We start from the raw sequence: 22,997 nt of genomic DNA, 5'->3' as shown, positions 1-22,997 counted from the left end.
GCCGTGTTTGTGCAGTACACAACAAAAGGAGTATGACTGTCTACATGTGCAAGTTCTGTGTAATGCCACTTCACAAACGGGAATGTTTCCAGAAATATCACAGTCTCAAGCACTTCTAGGAGCACTGGTGTTCTCCAAAAATTTTAGTTCATAAAATTAAGTAGGAGATTTTATATTAATTTTTAAAGTGAACAGTGCACAAGTTAGGGTAGTAGGTTTAAAAATGCTGGTCTCCAGGGTGATTTAAATATTTAAATCGCTTGTCCGCAAAGTGTTAAAGTGGTTTTTCTAGTGCAACTTTGCCCTATTAATCACTAAATCCACTTCTGACACATGTCTGTTATTATGTGTACTACATTATAAACAGGTCTCAGTACTAGTAATAACAATGTGCAGGACAGTTATAAGTGAAACAAAGAAATTATGTAACCATTGCTCCAAAGGCCTGCATTTCAAGGATCTGAACGGCAAACAGAAATGGCTAGCGATTTAGTTTGGTGAATTTCAGACGAATTCCTCCTCTGGCAGCCAATATCATAGCCTTCGGATTTAACTGAATGCTGCTTGGAGTATCAGCACACGGTGACACTATGAAGTTCGCCAGCACATTGGCCACGGCCACCTTTGAAGCAATGAGACCAAACCCCTTACCTGAAATAAATGCAGTGTATATTAGATGCAAGGTTTACATGGTGATGAAGATTCTGAGTTATGACATCACACAGTCCAGTAGGTGGACAACAATATTTTGGAGGAACATTCTGCTTCCATCTCCAGAAGAGGTTAGTAGAACTCATCTTTAGTGAAGTCAGTATGTCCCAACACATATGAAGTCAGTGTCCACCTTCAGTTGAGGCAATACATTCTGTCTTCAGTGGAGTCAGTATGCCCTATCTTCATTAGAGCCAGTATGTTACATCTTCAGTCAAGACAGTATATTCCATCTTCAGGGGAGTCAGTATGTTACATCTTCAGTCAAGACAGTATGTTCCATCTTCAGTCAAGTCAGTATGTTACATCTTCAGTCAAGTCAGCATGTTCCATCTTCAGGGAGTCAGTATGTTCCATCTTCAGGGGAGTCAGCATGTTACATCCTCAGTCAAGTCAGTATGTTACATCTTCAGTCAAGTCAGTATGTTCCAGCTTCAGGGGAGTCAGCATGTCCCATCTTCATTAGAGCCAGTATGTTCCAGCTTCAGGGGAGTCAGCATGTCCCATCTTCATTAGAGCCAGTATGTTCCATCTTTAGTCAAGTCAGTATGTTACATCTTCAGTTAAGGCAGTATGCTCCTTGAAAACGCTGGTAACCACCTACCAGGCTACATCATGGCATCACAGCCGAGATCACAACGGAGAATTCAACATTTTATAATATTTAAAGTTAAATGCACATGTGTCCACAAAAATATGAGACACCAGAAATAATATACATCTGACAGATTCAATTGGTTTTATAACCTCAAACACAACTAGCTACAAACAATACTGCTTCTTTAGGATTAAGAAACTGAAGTGAAACAAAGCATTTCACGGATGCCCTATGCTCCAAGTGGGAGCAACAGGAAAGGGACAGATACATATTACTTCTTAAATGTTAATAGGAGTCTTACTGACATAACAATAAACTAAAATCTCTTTGAAACTTTAACCCTTTAAAGCACAGTGGTAACCATACATAAAAGTCTGATTTTTTTTCCTGTACAATTCTCATAATAAACAGCTGTTATTTCCCAAAGAAACACTAACAGACTGGCCTTTGTGATGGAGAAACAGTGTACATACATGCATACATAATTACGTTACATTCCATGAATCCAAAGTTGGTTCAGAATGACAATAGAATGTGGAATAAACCATAAAAACACAAAAATACAAGTACATATGAGTACATACAGTACAACTGAATCTTTTGCATAAGAATACGTAGAGGTTACACATAAAGAAAAGCAAAGCTATCCCTCTAACAGGCCTCAGAGACCTACAGGGTTTGAGACATTGAGGTCCCTACATTTTAAAGACAACTGGCTCACACATGATGTTGAGCTTAAGTAAGCTATCCCTGTAACAGGCCATGGTGGCCCATAGGGTTGTGAGACGTTGAGGCTCCCACATTTTCTAGAGAATCGCCTCATAGATGGCGGTGAGGTTGTCAGCCTTACACACCCTTTACACCCCAGGAAGATTCCTGGTACTCATTTCTGTTGGAGGCTGAGTCGACCCCAGGGCCATAGCGCAGCTGGAAGGATTAGGTCAACTGAAAAATCCAATGAATCGAACCAGTGACCTTCCGGCTTGTAGCACAGTACTTCAACCAACTATGCTGTTGCTGATTAAATATTGTCTAGATGATTTTATGACTTCAAGGCGGAATGAAGTTATGCAAACAAAGAACAGTAATATATTGTCACATACCCAGGTAGCACAACAAGAGATTATGGGTTCCAGGTTAAACAATGTTCATTGGACAATTACTCGTTCACACTCATAATTACAATCGCTCTCAAATAGCACCTTCCAGATGAAGCGACCTGATTAGTCTGTCATTTCTCTGCGTTTACTCTTGCACCGCTATTGTCGGTGGAGTTGACTTTTTTCTTGGTTCTTCTCTGACCTCTGTTCTGTGCCTTGAGTCTTCTCTTATCTGCCATCAGATTGGAACTGCTATGTTCTGTGTTCTGTCTGGTCTCTTATATCCTAAACTCAGACAGGATAGAATACACTCTGTTGCACCCTAGAGTCTCATAGTTTCTGCTACAACAATTGCTAGCACCTTTGTACCAGCAGGAACCCCACTGTTAGGGTTTAATTTCTGGGGCAACATGTCTCTGTTGTCTAGGCAGCTGCATTGCAGCTGTTGCGCAGCAATGGACGCCATATAGTCTGGCATTTAGATGGCACACCACAATATAAATGAGTATTTAGTGTTCCAAGTGTCTGGCATGTTATTTCAGATATAAACAACCTCTGATGTTTGGAATGCTGAAAGGCACAAGTGACTGGACTGATAAAATAAGTCTGAAATTAAGATTCCTATAACATAGCGTTTCTTCACTTGGTTTTTTAAAGTACAGATCCCAGTTCTTAAGTACATATATATGGAAACTGAGTGAGTTCTCTTCATTCTTGTTGCTGTCAACATTGCTATTATGTAATGCTTTTCATTAGCTATGAAACATGTACTGTTTCAACAGTGCTGCATATATATTATTTTATTTACAACACCGAAGCTCTTTCAATATTGAGAGTATGCAGCAAAACACATAAATAAGAGGGAGAGTCAGTAATTAGGTCACAAACGGATATAAAACATAAGACATGTGATATCCAAACCTGGAAGAAACATTTATTTCTCAACATATCGACCACCAACACTGATAAACTTGTCCCATCTCTTTACCAGTGTGTCAAAACCTACAGCACAGAAGTCTTCTGACTGTTGTCTCAGCCACTTCCACACCTCTATTTCAACCTCTCCATCATCAGTGAAATCTTCGCCATGTTTCTCATTCCAGTTGTGAACAGCTTTACGCAACAAACACTTTCCACTGTAAGTATTTCAAGTATCCTTTGCATGGTGTCTTTTTACCCACAAAAAAACGCACAACAGAATGCTACTCTTCGGTAGTACACCCTCAATCACGGTCGCCATTTTGACTACTGAAACCAGCCTCTGAACATGTGTAGACACATCTGCTACGTAGAATGTCATGAAGATGGACTGTGTTGCTACTTAGTGACACCCATAGAAAACCCATTACATCCATTACAGATGTTTTACTTAGATCTGTGATCTGTTTACTGACTCTCCCTTGTTTTATGCAACACAGAAATCCATGGGATTTAGATCCCAATTATGTACATGAAAATCATGTCCTTAGCTCCATTAGAAGGTATTTTGCATTGTATTCAACAGTAAATGATGATAATTCTCTTCAGAAAATTTTAAAGCTTTCTGATAATAGTATACTGCATTTTGTGTTACTGGTTTTCTGCTTTTTGTACACTGACTAATATTGTGATTAGAGTAAAGTATTTCAGAAACTGGACCTTTCTCTGCCTCAGGTATAAAATTGAGAAGGCACCTATCCCACTGGTTCTATTAGGAAGAGCTAGCTTAGTCACTAGACAGTATGTGCTTCAACATATTTTCCCTGACAACAGGAAGATCCATTTTCCAAAATAGTGTGTTGTCCTCTTAGGAATATCAGATGATGGACAAAATGCAGGAACCAGGGGCACTAACAGTAATTTTGCAAGTGAATGATTTATTGTGCTTTTTGATTAAGAGAAGTGATTAGGGATTAAGAACTCGGAAAACCAAGATGTAGGTGGGTGGATAATATTAAAATGGATCTTAGATTGGATGGGATGGTATTAAAAGGCCGCGCCATAGCTCACGTGGTTAGTTGCTGGCTTCCCACTGTGGCGGCCCGGGTTCGATCCCGGGTCTGGTCAAGTGGGATTTGTGGTGAACAAAGTGGCGCTGGGGCGGGTTCTCTCCGAGTACTTCGGTTTCTCCTGCCAATCTTCATTCCACCAAAATCTCCATCATCATAATCACCTGGGACAGGCTACAATAGGCAAATCAGTGGCCACCGTGCCAAGTAGACCCAGTTGGACTCCACGCCCCACTAAATGGGATGGTATGGATTGGATTGATCTGGCTCTGGACAGGGGAAAGTCGAGGGCCCTTGTGAACACAGTAATGAACCTTCGGGTTCCATAAAATGCTGGGAAGTTCTTGAGTAGCTGCACAATTGGCGGCTTCTCAAGAAGGGCTCAGCTCCGTGAGTGAGTGCTTAAGGATTGAAATTTGATATATAACGAACATCAGTACCAAAGATCATTTCACTTACCTATACAGTATTTAGGACCCTCTCCAAAAGGCAAATACATGAAAGGGTGGCGTGCTTTCCTATTCTTCTCATTGAACCTCTCAGGGTCATAATGCTCGGGATCTGGGAACACTTCCGGATCCATGTGTATGCCCAGGAGTGGGACATACACTGTGGTGCCCTTTTCAATGGTTATGTCGGTGCCGGGAATGACATAATCTCTCTCTGCAACTCTGTCTAATATTGGCAGTGGAGGGAACTTCCGCAGTGTCTCTGTTGAAAATGAATTCAAATTAGTGATATTTCTATTCCCTAGACTTGGTTGTGAATCCAAGTATTGCATATAATGTACAACATTCAGTTTTTACGCAAAATTTTCAAAATGGTTTCCACAAAACAGTTTAAGCCTAGAGTTCACATAAATAATACTGAACAACAAGTTTTGGGAAGAAGTAATTGCCTGCTTCCTTTTGATATGACATGGGCTGTGTAGGAAACAAAAAAATTGGGGGAGATACACAGACAGTAATGTGATATCACAAGCCTCCTTTTATTTTTTCGAAAAAGGAAAGGATACAAAAGAATACTGTCTTCTAGTATGCAATGGCATTTCAAAGGAACGTCAGTAAATTTCTATTATGGTACAAAGTATTGAAACCCATGAGCCAGAGCTCTTCACTGTCACCACTATGAGAACCTCAACAGTAGCATATTTGGTTGAGTGACTATGCTACAAGCCACAAGGAAGCGGATTTGAGTTCCAATGAGATCACTGGACTTTTCAATCGACCTAATCCTACTAGCTGCACTATGGTGCTGGGGTCGACTCAGCCTCTAACAGAAATGAGGACCAGGAATCTTCCTGGGGGGTAAAAAGTAGCTGCCATGTAAGGCCGACAACCTCACTGCCATCTGTGACCAGATTATCTATAAAATGTGGGAGCTTCAATGCCTCACAACCCTACGGGACTCCACGGCCTGTTATAGGGATAACTTTACCTTTTACCTTCTCTTTATGAGAACCTGAAGTCTCACTATAAATAACAAAACAGGATAGTTTGACCACATTTTAAGAATGGAGTTAGAATCCAAGAGAAGGTTTTGAACATAAAAGTATAAGGAAAACGACTGGAGTCCAGATTGGATCTACAGATCAGGAAAGATGATGCACAAAAAGCCAGGAGAATATGGGAACATTGAGAGAGATGGAGTGTAAGACAATCCATGTATGATGAGTCCTGTCTTCTGGGATTCAACACCTTGTAGACTGGTAGGGGTCCAATGATGTTTCGGAGGAGAGTACCACCCCATCTTAAGGGTCAAAGAGTAAGCCAAGCAGAGGACCTGCAGAAAGCAACTGGCAAGTGGGCAGTACATTCACCTCACACAGCGCAACACTGAAGGAAGATCAATATGATCTGACAGACACACTGTAATCTGCAACATGATACTGAGCACATAACTGTTTGGTGGTCTAGACAGCTTTACCTGATATCACCATGTGGAGGTACTCCATGTCTCTGATAGCTTCATATGTAAACTGCCCCTCATTCTTGTCAAGCGTATGCAGAATCTCTTCTCGCAGTCTGGTTTGTAAATGAGGCTGCATTGCCAGCTCATACAGGGTGAAGGATGTGGTTGAAGCATTACTTTCAAACCCTGCAGTGAAGAATATTGCAGCCTGGGCAACAAGAATATCTCCTTCGAGCTCTGCAAAAATCAAGTTAAAACTGATGTAAACATTACAACTTTAGCATGCCCAGTACGTACCTGTAAGTAACATGATATCAGCACAAGACCACGCCCCCTAGACACTAAATTCATTCAAAAACACGTTTTGCCGCTTTTAATGTAAGAAACTGGATTATTTACCACTCTCCATTTTCAAAAATGACAGAGTGTAAGCACCTACAGTGATTAAAAAACAAGTAAAACAGTCTATGGAGGAAGATTATTAAAATTCTTGAATTTGAGGTTCTCACAGAGCTCTTCTGAGCTGTAACATCGTGTAATTCATATAAAGTCTGTCCCTATATTCAGGGTCGAAGAATAGGAAACTAGAAGAAGCTGGCGACTAGCTGTTCTGTTGAGACATCAAGCCGTCTCCATACATGAAGTTACAACCAAAAATGGGTCCTCCTCATTAAAATTCTTGTTTTACATGCTCATAAGCTGGGAACACAAGCTTATGGGTCTAGGGATGAAATGTTATTTTTGGATTTGTCATAATAACAGAAAATAAGTTTGATTTGATTATATTTACAGGTTTCACACAGTGAATATTAGGATTATGGTCCTTTGGGGTATGACTCTCAGTGGCACAGCCGGGTGAGGCGGAACATTTTGCAACTTCATTGTTTTGTATTTTGTGTGTATTTTGTTAAATGGAAATTAATTTCCAATGCTGTTTAATTCATATTGTGTTCAATAATTGACAGACATGCAAACATGTCATTCAACAAGGTAAATATAATTGTGAACTACACTGTTGTCTAATTCTGCAGTCCCAAGCTAGCAGTGACATCCCAATTGTTGTGAGAGGATGACGCCATATTTCACTTTGTTCCTCTGACTCCTGCTCTGAAAATTACAATAACAATGGCGGGTTATGTTATAGTGTGATGAAGTCATCAGAAAACTGAGCTGTTTGTAGAGGAGTGAGGTGGAGACATTTAGTCTTGCATTGGTCGTGGTGACACGGTGTGGCTGGGTGCCAATGTTTCCATGGTGCATGCCACCTTCATACTCAGCCTCACTCTCACCTTCCCCTTCCTACACTTCTCCCCAATGACAAAAGAGCTGCCTTCCCATTGGTTTCTCTACAAGTCCATTCAGATCTACCTTCCATATATATGATACCGCTTCTTCTACGACTGGCTCCTGTACTAACAGAAGAAGGTTCTATGCACCACTGGAAATTTTCCAAGGCATACGCCGATTCACGATTTGCACACAGCTTTTAAGCTTCCACACATACATGATTCTATAACAAAATTATGCAGGCAACAAGCAAAAGTCATATAAAACGACAAAAATGCAAATGATCAAAATATCGGACAAGGCGAGCCCAGATGCAGGAAATACAAGAGGCTTAAACTTGGCGGCAGTCATGCTTACAACAGCTCAAGTGATTAGACTGCCATTGTAGCAGGAGCTACTGAAGATCTGCTGTATTGAGCCTGCACTGACAGAGAAGCTGGAAGAATTTTATCTTCAGAATTACAATGCAGTGTAGACAGTTGATAGTCAGTGGACATTTCAGAGGAACATGTTACCTCCATCTTCATCGTAAGATGGAAGTAACATGTTCCTCCATTTCGGACTACGGACTACACGGCATTATATCCCAGAATACAGAACTCTTCATAGCCACCAGTATTAGAACCTCAAGTCCTGCATACAGAAGTTTATTTGTTGAACTCCACAATCAGGTTATGTTGGTAGTATAGCTACTGCACTTACGGATAGGTTTACTGTCCTTCATAATTCCATTACTGACGTCAGTCGTCCCATTCAAAGTTTCAGTGCTGAGCCCATTTTTCATAGACTTTTCATTGGTAATGTCTTTACCATTCTTCAGCTTAATTAACAGCTCCAGGAAGTCATGCCTTTCAATTTTCTTCTCTTCCCTCTCTTGTATGGTCTCCCAAAATGTTTTCCTCATGAATTTCGTTGTTTCTCTTGAGAAGAAAGTGATGCCCATAAGCTTAGCGACAAGTGGGAGCATAAAGGCTGACATAAACTCAAAACTCCTATAAACAGAAAAATCAAAAATCTTCCTTCCAAATTCACGGAACTCGGCATTGGGATTCAAAAGGCTGTTGCTCTCTATACCAAATGCACAAGTTGTTATGACGTCAGTTGCATATTTGCCGGCAACTTCCTTCATTTCAATTTGTTTGTCCGACCTCTCTACGTACTGGCACAGTTGCTTCCCACAGGTGTTTATAAGCGGAAACATTTGCTTCAGACGGAATGATGTGAAGATTGGCGACATCTTCAGTCGCAAATGCCTCCATAGTTCTCCCTTTATTAGGAACAGGTTTTGCGACAGAGGGTCTTTCTGATGATTCGACTGAGCATTGCGATTGAAAAACGTATTGAATTCTTTCACTAGAATTTCCTTCATCAATTCTGGGTCACGTAACACCAAGGCAGGCCTGAAAGCAACAGAACATGAATCTGGTTCAGTAGGTGCAAAAATGAGAGAAAAATTGGCGAGAAATGCCAGAACTATGCAAATTTCAAGAATGCCCTGAGCAGTATTGACTAGCCTGTGTTCAGAAAAAATATTCATACACTTTAATATATTGTGACACATCTGCTTAAAGCCACAATCTCAGTACCACGGAAGATGTCCGTTGCTAGGCAATGTCTCTGTAAATAAGTTTCCACAGTAATCAAATCATGTGACCACCCAACAGATACACATGCAGTGACAGAGGAACTGTTGGAAGCATGTTCTCTGTTGGATCCATGCCAAGGTCATATACCGAGGACCAAATCTAGTAGTGTGTTAGTTAGTGAAGACTTACGCTTGTCCCGCATGGGAATTAATATTGCAGTGCCTGTAAAACAAGGTTCTACACACCATTGGAAATGTCCCAAGGTGTAAATTGGTCCATGATTTCCACAGAGCTTTCAACCTTCCGTATGTATACAATTAACAGAACTGTTCAAGCAACAAGCATAAGCCATAACAAATCATGAGACTGAACATGTTCACGGTATAGGACATGGTGAGGTCGTACATAGAAAATATACGAGGCTTAAACTTGGCGGTGGTCAAGGTTATGACTAGGGCCCGGATCTTTATGCGCTAAAAAGCGGGAAAATATGCACTTACGAAACAGGTCACTTTATTCAGACTCACCTATTTACATGTATCATTCACTGTAGAAAGTAGCATCACAATAGGCAACTAGAAGTCTTTAAATGTTTTCTGGAGACAAACTACGTCTATTGTCCGTCAAAATGAGTTTATAGGCTGAGAACGCTCTTTCTACATCAACTGACTGATTGGACAGTATTTATACACTGGCGCCGAAGGTTCGGCACATTCATCTGGCAAAGATACCCTAATTCCACTCAAGTACTACCTGACTGAATCTTTTTTAGTCCTGGGTTCGAATTCAACACCATTTATAACTTGCATTTAATCTTCTCTCCAATTTCGCCTGGAGCAGAATTCAGTGAACGAGTTCAAGTGAGTCGTGAAGGAGTGCACCACAAGATTCTAAGCTCTCAATGGCTTTTGCAACTGTAGAAAAATGTGCATGGATAAAATTCACATCTTGATAAACAGTATCACTTCCAAACACCATTTCTGCTTCACGGACACATGCATACTCATCTTCAAGTTTTGTAACCACTTCTTTTACTTGATTGAAATTCTCCTGATAAAATGAAACTGCGGATAGCCATGTTCCCCACCTACTTTGGACAGCTTCAGGTGGCACAGGAACCTGAGGTAAGCAATCTTTCTAGAACTGGACACTAGCTGGTGCTTTCAGAGACACTTTTCCCACTTGCAATTAAATCGTTAACAGTTAGATACTATGCGCGTATTTTTTCTTCAATACGGCGTAATCCGTGCGCTAAACAGGTTACGTGTATAAGATTTGGATAAAATACTTGTAAGGCTATTGCTGCTTTCAACATATAGGAAGCTCCATCTGTGAGTAATACAAGCACCTTACAACAATTATTCTCAATTTCAGATGGCCACAGTAGTCGCAGAGAATCTCTTCGCTTGCGGATTTCTTATGTTTTTCCTTCTACCCTGAAGACTGAGGCGATACGTTCCTCCGAAAGGTCGGTTAACACCACATATACACGGTGCCAAATCCCAGAAGACTGCTTTCTTCATAGTCACCGCCGTGAAAACCTCAAATCTTACAACTTTCATTTTGACTACTGAGTTCTGAGTCGGGAGTGAGTGCTAGCCTGTGATAGTGACCGGTAGCCATGGTTAGCCAGATGCAGCTAGGAGTAAATGGCCAGAAGTTGCGCCCATGAGGGACATTACGCGATATCTGGAACCATCTTCCCCGAATCAGCCCATTAAATCGAGGATAGACTGTACAAGTAATGCATGCACTTTTCTGTAGTTGGTAACTGATTTGTGTCTATAATACTCAGAACAAATCTGTGTTGTGTTGTTATTGTGATCATATCGATTTTTAAACATTGAATTATGCTGTAATCATAGGCTTTGGTGGAAAGCAGTGCAAAATTCGTTCAAGGAAGTGTAAAGTTCCTTTTTCCTTCTTAAATTTTCAACATAAATTCAGTTTAAAGAACGGAATGAAACTGTAAATGAATCAATAAATCTCAGTGAAGACAACATTTTTTAAAATAATGTATGTACTTAATATTCAATTTGTGGGGCAAAATCATAACATATATGTAGTCAACAGACCTTCTGAAAATGTTGCAGAGTTCAGGTATTTGGGAATGACAGTAACAAATCAAAATTCTGTGGCATATTTACTCCATACAAGAACTGCTGAGCCACAGAAACAGCCGTTGCTACATAATACACGCACGCAACAATATAACAACGGGTTTATGCAATCCGTTTCCAGGCAATGGCTCGGTAAACACATTTCCAGACCGTACTATGCAAGGCGGTGACATCATCAACAATGCAGACTGTGCAGGGCACCTATAGGAGAAGTGAATTCAGAAGCTAGGAGTACTTGAGATTCTAAGGACGAGAATGGAGCATGTCCTTAGTGAATCGTGAAGTCAAGTTGAGCACCGATCAGGACAGAGAAATACAAAGTGATTGAGGACAAGAAGACTTCATAGTGATTTGAAGTGATAGTGCCTGTGTTGAGCTTCGTTGCTAGGAGACGACTAGTGGAAACTGAGAATCCTAGCGTGCGTGAAACAGTAAACTGTAAAGTGTGTAAATCAGAGATAGTGCTATATTAAGTGTGATTAAGATAACTTGTAACTGTAGTGACAATAAATCCAATCATCAGAACTAGAACCTGTTAACATAGTCACGCGTACGGCCGCGCCATAACTCAAGCGGTTAGTCGCTGGCTTCCCACCGCGGCGGCCAGGGTTCGATCCTGGGTCTGGTCAAGTGGGATTTGTGGTGGACAAAGTGGCGCTGGGGCAGGTTTTCTCCGAGTACTTCGGTTTCCTCCGCCAATCTTCATTCCACCAATTGCTCCACAATCACCCCCACCTATCATCTGGGGCTGGTACAATAGGCCAGACGTTGCCGCAGTACAAGGGACTTAGTCCCACCCCACTAGCAATAAAAAAAATAGTCACGCGTACCACACTACACGTGACAATATTATTCCTGAGGATATTAAGAACAGATTAATCTTGACTAATGAGTGTTACAATCCGGCCCAGAATCTTTTGCCTTTTTTCTGCTGTCTGAAAACTAAAAATTACGAGGGTAGTACTGAAAGTCAAGAGCAACAATTTTTTGTAAAGTAACATGCTTCATTATTGACAAACCAAATACATCACCTCAATCTACAGACCTTTCTTTATTTTTCCACATAATCACCACCCCTTTTTACACAATTCTCCCAGGGTTCTCGGAGTTTGAAAATTCCCCTTCTGTAGAATTCCGTTCCAGCCATCCGAAAACACTAACACACTGCTTTCTGAATTGCCTCCCTTGTCTCAAAACGTTGCCCACGCAGCTGATCCTTCACAAATCCAAAAAGATGGTAGTCGGAGGGTGCCAGATCAGGGCTATAGGAGGGGTGTGGAAGAACTTCCCACCCCATCTTTGCAATTGCTTCCAATGTGAGGCGAGCGGCGTGGGGGCGAGCGTTGTCATGCAGGATGATGATGTTTCGTCCCGGACGTTTATCGCGCAATGCACGATGGAGCTTGTGCAGCGTCTGGACATAACGAGCAGCATTGTTGGTTTGCCCAGGTTCCAGGAATTCACCCAGAATAAACCCTCCTGCATCCCAGATGACTGTGCCCATCACCTTCGCAGCTGATGGCACTGTCTTTGCCTTCTTTTTTGATGGAGAATGCAAGTGGTGCCATTCCATAATCTGCCGTTCCGTTTCAGGCTCGAAATGGTGAAACCAGCTTTCGTCACCTGTCACAATACAATCATCGCCTTCGTGTCGATATCTCTGCAGCAGTTCTGAGGAGATGGCTTTTCGCTGACCTTTATGGTCTTCGGTCAATACCGCGGGACCCAACGAGCACAAACTTTCCTATAGCCCAAGCTCTCAATCATCTCCTGTACTGCACTGTGCCCTATTCCAAGTTTTCGGGCTATTGTGTCCACAGTCGCACGCCTGTCATCTTGAATGATCTCATCCACTCTTTCCTTGTTGCGTTCAGTTGAGGCTGTTCGAGGATGACCGCTCCGAGGCTCATCTTCGATGCTGGTGTTCCCATCTTTAAAATGTTTCACCCATCTTCGAACACTGCTCGCACCTATGCACACAATTCCATAAGCACGCTGAGGTCTCTGGTGAATTTCTGCAGCTCGTCTTTCAGAAGAAATTCGATGACAGCACGCTGGCGAAAAGACATATCGTTGTCGGCCATTTTGTCAGGAGTGATACTGGTCACGTGATGCAAGATATTGATGTCAAAAGACTCTCAAGGTTAACACAACAGCTGGTTCCACCTATCACCATACCCTCTTTCGTCTGCTGTTCCCAGGTTGCATGCAAAAAAAAGTTGCTCATGACTTTCGGTACGACCTACGTAAAATATTCAAATCCATAATTTCGTCTGTGGTTCCGTATCGGTGTGAAACTTGGTCTCTGACCATAAGGGAGAAACATAGACTGAGGGTGTTTCAGAGCAGGGTGTTGAGGAGAATATTTAGAATGAAAAGAGATGAAGTAATAGGAAGTTGGAGAAACCTGCATAATGAGGAGCTTCATAACTTTTACACTTCATTAAGTATAATTAGAATGATCACATTACAGAGGGTGATATGAGCAGGGCTTGTAGCATGACTGAGGGAGAAGATGCAGACACTTCTAGCCAGCAGCTCAGCGTTTAGAACACTAACGTTAGGCCCTCAGATTCATCTGAATTACATCTGAAAATTCAGTCCATACCTCTGAGGAAAAACGTACTATCTCCGCTATAAAGTCCAAACGGTTATTGCTGTTTACTGTGAGAACCATACGGAACACATAAATACACTGTGTGGGCAGAATGCAGAGTTCAGTCCGTACCTCACAGGAAACGCATTACGTCTCCGCTACAAAGCCCAACCGGTTAATGCTGTTTATGAAAACAGTCGCTGTTTACTGTGAGAACCATACGGAACACATAAATACACTGTGTGGGCAGAATGCAGAGTTCAGTCCGTACCTCACAGGAAACACATTACGTATCCGCTACAAAGCCCAACCGGTTAATGCTGTTTAGGGAAACAGCCGCTGTTTATTGTGAGAACCATACGGAACACATAAATACACTGTGGGGAAAATGAAGAGACTCTGAATGTTACAGCACATGGTACTTATGGTAACCACTGGGCATTAAAGGGCTACGAGAATTCCCGGTTTTAGCCAGTGCAAATGGAACAGTTTTAAGTTGCGCTTATGTTGTAGTCTGTACTACTATTTGAGAGGTGCTTGGCTCGAATCCTGACTGACTGTTTTGTGATAATACATCGAGTAGGTCATGATTACTTCCTTCGAAATTTTTTCCCATTATAATCATTCATTGATTATCCTACCATTCCTTGCTATATAGTGTACCTACTGAGAGAATTTCGTATTGTTAATAGTCATCATAGTCATAGGAAGAAAGAAGAAAGTACCTGGTGAAAACGTAGCAGCCGAAGAAACGTTTACCAACGCCTTCATTGTACATCCTCTGCATGAATTGTCCAACACATTCCTTCTGCAAGACGCAGTCCTTGTAGCTGCCAAATATCATGGTTGGCTTTGAATGTGGCACACCTCGCCTTTGCCAGTAACTAAACTTGTACCAGAAATACAACCAGGCGAATAATAGGAAACTGGACACGAACAGAACGGTGCCCTCCAGCAGAGAGTTACCCAGCATCGCCATTTTCTGTAACAGTCAGGAAATCATTTATTTTTCATATTTTACCAAAACCAACCCCAGTCACAATAAAGATAGAACAAAAACAACTGGAGAATGTGAAATGTTTTAAATATTTGGGTAGCTTGTTAACAGATGATGGAAGGTGTACTAGTGAAATTAAATCCAGGATTGCCATGGCAAAAGCCGCATTTAGCAAGAAGAAGAATCTTTTTACCAGCAAATTGGACTTAAATTTGAGGAAGAAACTAGTGAAATGCTACATTTGGAGCATAGCTCTGTATGGGGCTGAAACATGGACACTTAGGGCAGTAGATCAGAAACATCTGGAAAGTTTCGAAATGTGGTGTTGGAGAAGAATGGAGAAGATCAGTTGGACCGATTATGTGAGAAATGAAGAAGTGTTAATTAGAGTCAGTGAGCAGAGGAATATCCTACATGAAATAAGAAAACGGAAGGCTAATTGGATTGGTCATGTTTTACGCAGAAATTGCCTTCTAAAAGAAGTTATCGAAGGAAAGATAGATGGGCGGATAGAAGTGACAAGAAGACGAGGAAGAAGACGTAAGAAGATGCTGGATGACCTTGTGGACAGAAGAGGATACTGTCATTTGAAGGAGAAAGCTTTATATCGCATTAAGTGGAGGAATTGTTTTGGAAGAGACTGTGGACCTGTCGTCTTGACAGATTACTGATGATGATGATGATTTTACCAAGCCTTGCATTTAACACTTTATTCGCCGTAATGTTACTTAGTGGGGTAAGACAGAGTTCACTTGGCACTGTGGCCACTACTGGCCTATTGTATCAGCCCCGGATGATATATGATGGTGATTGTGGGACAATTGGTGGTACGAATATTGGCGGGGGAAACCGAAGTATTCGGAGAAAACCTGCCCCAGCTCCACTTTGTCCACCACAAATCCCACATGATGGATGGAAGTCAGCAACTAACCGCTGAGCTACAGCACAGCTGTAATGTTACACACATCAGGTTGCAGTGGTAGTTGATGGGCAAGGCAGTCCCCAATTCTCAGAACATTTTATTATTCCTTCGAGGCATTAGAAATGGAGCAGGGGTGAGGAGGACGTACTACGCCGACATTTTAGAGTTTCGTTGTTATCCGCGACGTGAACAATACTGAATAGTCTGAACAGTGCTCAGGGAAAGTCCATTAAAACTTATTTCTTCTAATTAATATATATATTTTTTTTTCATTGGCGCTACAGCCCTCATTTGGGCCTAGGCCTACCTCCATGAAACTCTCCGTTCACTTCGGTTTTACTAGATCTTAGACATACAGCAGGACTCCTTGGGCGGGTGATCAGCTCGTCGCAAGGCCTCTACCTGTACACAAACACAGAAAAACGCACACAAATATCCATGCCCTGAGTGGGATTCGAACCCACGATCCCGGCTTCCGAGCGAGCGACAATAGTGCATGCCTTAGACCAGGCATGTCAAACTCAACTTGTACAGAGGGCCACCTCAGCCCTATAAATAATAGTCCAGGGCCGCACTTCAAAATAGAAATATACATTCGATTTTGATACAAGGAAATTTAATTCTATTTATTATTTATTATTTATGAATAATTTCAATACACTTACCTAAAGTCATATATCTTACAGTTTTAAAAAGCAAGAGAATGCCATTTTTGACAAGTATCAAAAAGCTTTTCAATATGTAAAAAGAGAGATTACACAAGAAATTGTGTTAGAAAGAGCAAAACATTGAATTTCCTGCAGCCTGCTAATTTATGTCTGCGTGAGACTTCTTGTCGTCTGGTCTGTTGGAAAATTGTCTTTACAAAATATATTTCTACTAAAATTTCAATATTGATTTTAATATCAATTAGCTCTAAAAGTTGAGGGGCCGCACTTTGTGGCTATGGGGCCCGCATATTTGATACGGCTGCCTTAGACCGCTCGGGTACCGTGACCGGCAATTAATATATATATATAAATTCAGTTCGTACCTCACAGGAAACACATTACGTCTCCCCTACAAAGCCCAACCGGTTAATGCTGTTTAGGGAAACAATCGCTGTTTATTGTGAGAACCATACGGAACACATAAATACACTGTGTGGGCAGAATGCAAAGTTCAGTTCGTACCTCACAGGAAACACATTACGTCTCCCCTACAAAGCCCAACCGGTTAATGCTGTTTAGGGAAACAATCGCTGTTTATTGTGAGAACCATACGGAACACATAAATACACTGTGTGGGCAGAATGCAAAGTTCAGTTCGTACCTCACAGGAAACACATTACGTCTCCGCTACAAAGTCCAACCGGTTAATGCTGTTTAGGGAAACAATAGCTGTTTATTGTGAGAACCATACGGAACACACAAATACACAGTGTGGGCAGATGCACAGTTCTGTAATGTTAAAGCCGGTGGTGCATGCATTAACCACTGGGCTTTAGTCAGTTTATACCTATGTTGATATGTAACGAAACAACTACAAGTCAGACTACGGCCCTAGACTGCAGGACAAGGAGCAATGTGCGTGGATGCAATGGAAAGCCATCTTGTTTTAAATTAAATGATGATAATGTTGTCTGAACGAAGTGTTAGCTACCAAGTTTGGTTTATTAACAAGCAATGGGCCCCAGAGCAGGTCTGGACGTTGTGGAGAAGAGGAAAATCTCTTTCACCTGCAGGGAATCGAACAACGACTCTTGCGTATTTCCTCTCCGAAGTCAAACATCTCATTTACAGTTTGAACATGGAACTCATTCTCGCACTTTTGATCAGTGGACGCACCGCTGTGTTCGTCAGCAGAACTCTTTAGTTTCGAAGTTGTGACTGTACCGACCTCTGGCAGTAACTCTTGATATGATATAATCACAATTTTAAGAACAAACACTGTTTTCATATTTGGAATACGTAACAGAATTGGAAAATTTCTACTCTAAAGTTGTAAAAGAGAGAAAAAAAAAGTAAAGTTATCCTTGTAATCGGTTCTGGAGGCCCATAGGATTGTGAAACGTCGAGACACCCACATTTTCTAGACAATCGGCTAACATCTGGCAATGAGGTTAAGTAAAGCTATCCCTATATCAGGCCGTGGAGGCCCATAGGGTTGTGAGACGTCGAGGCTCCCACATTTTCTAGACAATCGACTCACAGATGGTGGTGAGGTTAAGTAAAGCTATCCCTGTAACAGGCCGTGAAGACTCATAGAGTTGTGATACATTGAGGCTCCCACATTTTCTAGACAATCGACTCACAGATGGTGGTGAGGTTAAGTAAAGCTATCCCTGTAACAGGCCGTGAAGACTCATAGGGTTGTGAGACGTCGAGGCTCCCACATTTTCTAGACAATCGACTCACAGATGGTGGTGAGGTTAAGAAAATCTATCCCTGTAACAGGCCGTGAAGACTCATAGGGTTGTGAGACGTCGAGGCTCCCACATTTTCTAGACAATCGACTCACAGATGGGAGTGAGACTGTCAGCCTTTCATGTCGACCGCCCTTGACCCCCAGGAAGATTCCTGGTGGTCATTTCTGTTAGAGGCTGAGTCGACCCCAGGGCCACAGCGGGGCTGGAAAGAAAATTACTAACGGCGTTCTTTGCAGTTTATTATGAGCTGTTGAGGCCGGTTTTTAAAAGCCCATTTATGGCTCTGAGTAAACCAGACTGTATATCCGTCAGAGAAGTCGAAAAACAAGATTACCCTACAAATTAGTGAAACTCTCCTGCAATGAATTTAAAACAAAATCAGGGAAATTTTATAGGGTGCATTGAAAATTCCATTAGCAGAATTTGATTGGCGATTTACGATATACGTGAAAAGTCAATTTATCGTTTAAAATGTATGTATTATTCGTCACTATAACTGAAAATCGGAATTAATCACATAGACAACGTTGCCATTTTTATGGTTTCACAGACCCAAACTGCTGCATGAAGGGAGTGCAAACCCCTGTAATTTACAGGTCGCGTAAGGCCGGATTCACACATAGCGTGCTGTGCACCGACCGTGCACCGGCCGTGCGCAGACTGTGCTCTCCTGCTACCATTCACACATAGTGGACTGGTCGCCGACTGTGCTGTAGCTGGTTTTTATTTTGCATTCGTAGAGATGGATCAGAACGAAGAAGATGTGATTGCTGCATGCGGAGCATACCTTGTGTTGCAAGAAGAAAAGAACAGAAAGAAAAGAAAATATTGGGTTCATCAGTTATGGAGAGCAAGAGACGAAGAAGGAGAATTTCATACGATATATTCTCGCCTTAAGGATGATCAGGATAAATTCTTCACGTATTTTCGTATGAGCGTACGAAAATTTGAAAATCTGTTAAAAATACTGGGACCAGAATTGACAAAACAGAATTCTAAATGGAGGCAATCTGTTTCATTGGAAGAAAGGTTAGCTTTAACAATGAAATACTTGGGTTCAGGAGACTCGCAAATTTCTCTGAGTTTTAGCTATAGACTGGCTCCTTCAACTGTAAATTCTATTATATTTCCAACTTGTAAAGCTATATGGGAAACAATGGCCAAGAAAGAAATGCCAGAACCAACTGGAGAAATGTGGCGAAAAATAGCGGATGACTTTTATTCAATGCGGCAGTTCCCCAACTGCATAGGCGAAATTGACGGGAAGCACTTTGAAATACAAGCTCCTAAAAATAGCCGATCCCTCTACTTTAACTATAAAAAAACCTTTTCAGTTGTCCTTTTGGCACTCGTAGATGCGAACTACAAGTTTTGGAGGGTATGGCAAGTCAAGTGATGGTGGAATTTTTTCAAATTCAGTTTTTGGGAAACGTTTAGAAGAGAGCCGCTTGAACATTCCAGAGCCAAGACCTGTACCGAATTCCACAGAAACTTATCCTTTCGTTATTGTTGGAGACGAACCATTCCCTTTAAAACGAAATTTACTACGGCCATACCCAGGAAGCGCAGCACGTTACGATGAAGGAAAACAAATATACAATTACAGGCTCTCTAGAGCACGTCGTGTAGTCGAAAATGCATTTGGCATTATGACTCAGAAATTCAGAATATTTTTCGGAAGAATGCATGTCAAACCTGAAAATGCAGACACAATTATTAAGGCTGCATGTGTCTTACATAATTACTTGAGGGATGAAGGGTCTGTTACAGAAGGCGAATCTGAACATGAAAGCCAAAATCGTACGCCAAGCATGCCGTCCTTACGTCACATGGGTGGACATTACAGCCAGGAAGCTCTCTCGCACTGAACTGACCAAATGCTTCGCTCCGCTTCGGCACAAAGATGTGCTGTAACGAAATCTGCCGAATAGCGCCGGGCGACCAGTGGGCGCCCTTTCGTTATTCACACATACAGGGCTGTGCGCCAGCTGTGTCGAGCCGTGACCTTGATGAATCGCTTTTGAAACGGTCGGAGACGACACAGTCGGGGCACAGTCGTCGCCCAGTCCAGCATGTCTGAATTACATAAACCTATGCAGTGCGTTTCAAATGCAGACTGCCGTTTAGCAATTCCATTCAAAATGACACAGTCGGTGCACAGCTCGCTATGTGTGAATTAACCCTAAATTGGTCGCCGCATCTGACTAATGACGTTTCAACATCGCTCCCAGGTACCCTGAAGGACACACAAATATCTTATTAATCGGACTTCTAGAAAATGTGACAGCCTCGATGTCCCACAACTCCAAAGCCTGTTACAAGGATAGCTTTACCTTTTTTACCAGTGTACTCATCTCAACTAACCTTGATCCACTAACTGTCCTGCTTATAACATCTAAGCACGAACCGTACAGAAAACACCGTTCCTTTTGACGTATCCACTGTTGCATGATAGGAATCTGTTGCCTAGCAACGGGCGTTGTTTAAGAGTCATTAGTTAGTAACGGATATACATGCTACTAGGGACGATACATGTCAGAGAAATCTCTCGTGGTAGCGCTGTAACCTCCAGGAACACAATACAACATGTGCTGATATTACTCGAAACCTTGCAACGGATTGTTAAAAAAATAGTGTCGCGGCTTAAGGGGCCCATACACGTACGAGTCTGGCTCGCGAGTCTGACTCGGCTCGGGCCCCAATGACCGAAACTCGTCCGTGTGTGGGTCGCAAAGTTGGAAGTCAGCTCATGCGTTTGTGGTGTAATTAATCCGAGCCCGGCTCCCGAGTCAAGCTCGCCGAGCCGGACCCGCGAGCCAGACTCGTACGTGTATGGGCCCCTTTATAGTCTGATAAGGCGGTTATGAAACAAACTGAACTCTCTGCTCAGAACATAAAGAGAGCAATTTCTTGTTGAACGCTGGGAACCCGTCTACCGAAGTACATGACGTCACACTTTCAAGGAGACCGTGACTTTAACATTGACCGATGTGAGGGCCGCAAACGTCATTCAGGGCGAGGCCACAACAAGGAAACTGGCAAACGCAATGCAATTGCAATTTCCGAGAATTGTTATCAGCCTGAGTTGAACACATGTTATTGAATGGGACAGCGCAAATTGAGGAAACTAAACAGGAGACGAGCAAGTCTGCCCAAAATGTTAAGGTCTCACCAAGTATCCTTTCTGTGCTTCCTTGTGATTTTCCTCAGTTCTTCCAGGAAAACTGAGCCATACCACCACGATTATATAACGAGCGCTTCCTTCAGAATCCTTTCAAATTAAGTACACGTATTAACATTGACCGATGTGAGGGCCGCAAACGTCATTCAGGGCGAGGCCACAACAAGGAAACTGGCAAACGCAATGCAATTGCAATTTCCGAGAATTGTTATCAGCCTGAGTTGAACACATGTTATTGAATGGGACAGCGCAAATTGAGGAAACTAAACAGGAGACGAGCAAGTCTGCCCAAAATGTTAAGGTCTCACCAAGTATCCTTTCTGTGCTTCCTTGTGATTTTCCTCAGTTCTTCCAGGAAAACTGAGCCATACCACCACGATTATATAACGAGCGCTTCCTTCAGAATCCTTTCAAATTAAGTACACGTATTAACATTGACCGATGTGAGGGCCGCAAACGTCATTCAGGGCGAGGCCACAACAAGGAAACTGGCAAACGCAATGCAATTGCAATTTCCGAGAATTGTTATCAGCCTGAGTTGAACACATGTTATTGAATGGGACAGCGCAAATTGAGGAAACTAAACAGGAGACGAGCAAGTCTGCCCAAAATGTTAAGGTCTCACCAAGTATCCTTTCTGTGCTTCCTTGTGATTTTCCTCAGTTCTTCCAGGAAAACTGAGCCATACCACCACGATTATATAACGAGCGCTTCCTTCAGAATCCTTTCAAATTAAGTACACGTATTTGTTTTACTATCCCTAGCAGGGTGAGACTGAGTCCACTTGGAACTGCGGCCACTACTGGTCCTGGATTGTGGAGCAATTGGTGGAATGAAGATTGGTAGGGGAAACCGAAGTACTTGGAGAAAACCAGCGCAGTGTCACTTTGTCCACCACAAATCCCACATGACCAGGCCCGGGCACGAATCCAGGCCGCCACAATGGGAACACAGCGACTAACAACCTGAGCCATGGCACGACCCTAATTCATTATTTGCCAATATTCACTACACGTTGTAGTCTGAATTACTGCTGGCGTTGTTAAATAAAAAAACTAATTCAGAAAAAAAAGTGAAAATGGATTTAGTTTTATATGCATATCGCATCTGCTTTCATACCACTGCTGTGTATTGATTCTCGAAATGAATTTGTTAATTAACACGAACAATGAGAACACGATTCAATTTACCTCGTCCGAAAATAATTAACTCCAATCTAAAAGAAATATATATATATACAGTATATGAAAATAAAAGGGTCCACCAAAATTGATGGAACTACTCAAGATGTAAGCACAGGCTACAGTTTCAGTACTTACTCCCAGCTTCCGCTATGTGCAAGTGAAGATGGAAAAGTACTTACTGCCAGCTTCCGCTATGTGCAAGTGAAGATGGAAAAGTACTTACCAAGAACACGATTTCTTTGTTAGTGCGAAACTTCCGCTTACCGTCGGTGACCGGCAGAATGTCCCTTCCACCCCGCCACATAGATCCCCCCCCGCCCCCCAAGCTGTCACGCAACATTTCATCGAGTAAACACATCATGCATTTGCCATGTCGCAATAATAATAATAATAATAATAATAATAATAA

At 42.0% G+C, this 22,997-nt stretch overlaps 1 protein-coding gene across 5 annotated transcripts; it reads right to left on the bottom strand.

Annotated features, from left to right (window-relative positions):
• Nucleotides 1-319: 319 nt before the first annotated feature.
• LOC111865344 (cytochrome P450 6k1) lies at nucleotides 320-22,869 on the bottom strand. 5 transcript variants are annotated; one of them, XM_023853276.1, is made up of 6 exons: nucleotides 22,812-22,869; nucleotides 14,623-14,879; nucleotides 8,298-8,995; nucleotides 6,324-6,545; nucleotides 4,857-5,108; nucleotides 320-651 (listed from the first exon to the last, which is right to left on the bottom strand). In XM_023853276.1, the coding sequence occupies exons 2-6, from the start codon at nucleotides 14,874-14,876 to the stop codon at nucleotides 482-484; spliced, it is 1,596 nt and encodes a 531-aa protein (XP_023709044.1). In that variant the 5' UTR covers nucleotides 14,877-14,879; nucleotides 22,812-22,869; the 3' UTR covers nucleotides 320-481. The 5 variants fall into 5 exon arrangements, with proteins under 5 accessions (XP_023709044.1, XP_023709041.1, XP_023709042.1 ...); XM_023853273.2 differs by having other exon boundaries at nucleotides 22,768-22,854; XM_023853274.2 differs by lacking the exon at nucleotides 22,812-22,869 and adding an exon at nucleotides 22,724-22,802.
• Between the last annotated feature and the right edge of the window lie 128 nt (nucleotides 22,870-22,997).

The sequence above is a fragment of the Cryptotermes secundus genome, unplaced genomic scaffold (genome assembly GCF_002891405.2).
Source record: "Cryptotermes secundus unplaced genomic scaffold, Csec_1.0 scaffold17, whole genome shotgun sequence".
Taxonomy (NCBI): domain Eukaryota; kingdom Metazoa; phylum Arthropoda; class Insecta; order Blattodea; family Kalotermitidae; genus Cryptotermes; species Cryptotermes secundus.
This window is presented reverse-complemented; position numbering and strand designations above follow the sequence as displayed.

What these genes read in the sequence shown, in the direction of transcription:
- LOC111865344 (XM_023853272.2), bottom strand. An exon ending in GAAGGACAGTAAACCTATCC is followed by an intron (nt 6,546 to 8,297) that starts GTAAGTGCAGTA and finishes TGATTTTTGCAG; the next exon opens with AGCTCGAAGGAGATATTCTT. An exon ending in CCTCCACATGGTGATATCAG is followed by an intron (nt 5,109 to 6,323) that starts GTAAAGCTGTCT and finishes CATTTTCAACAG; the next exon opens with AGACACTGCGGAAGTTCCCT.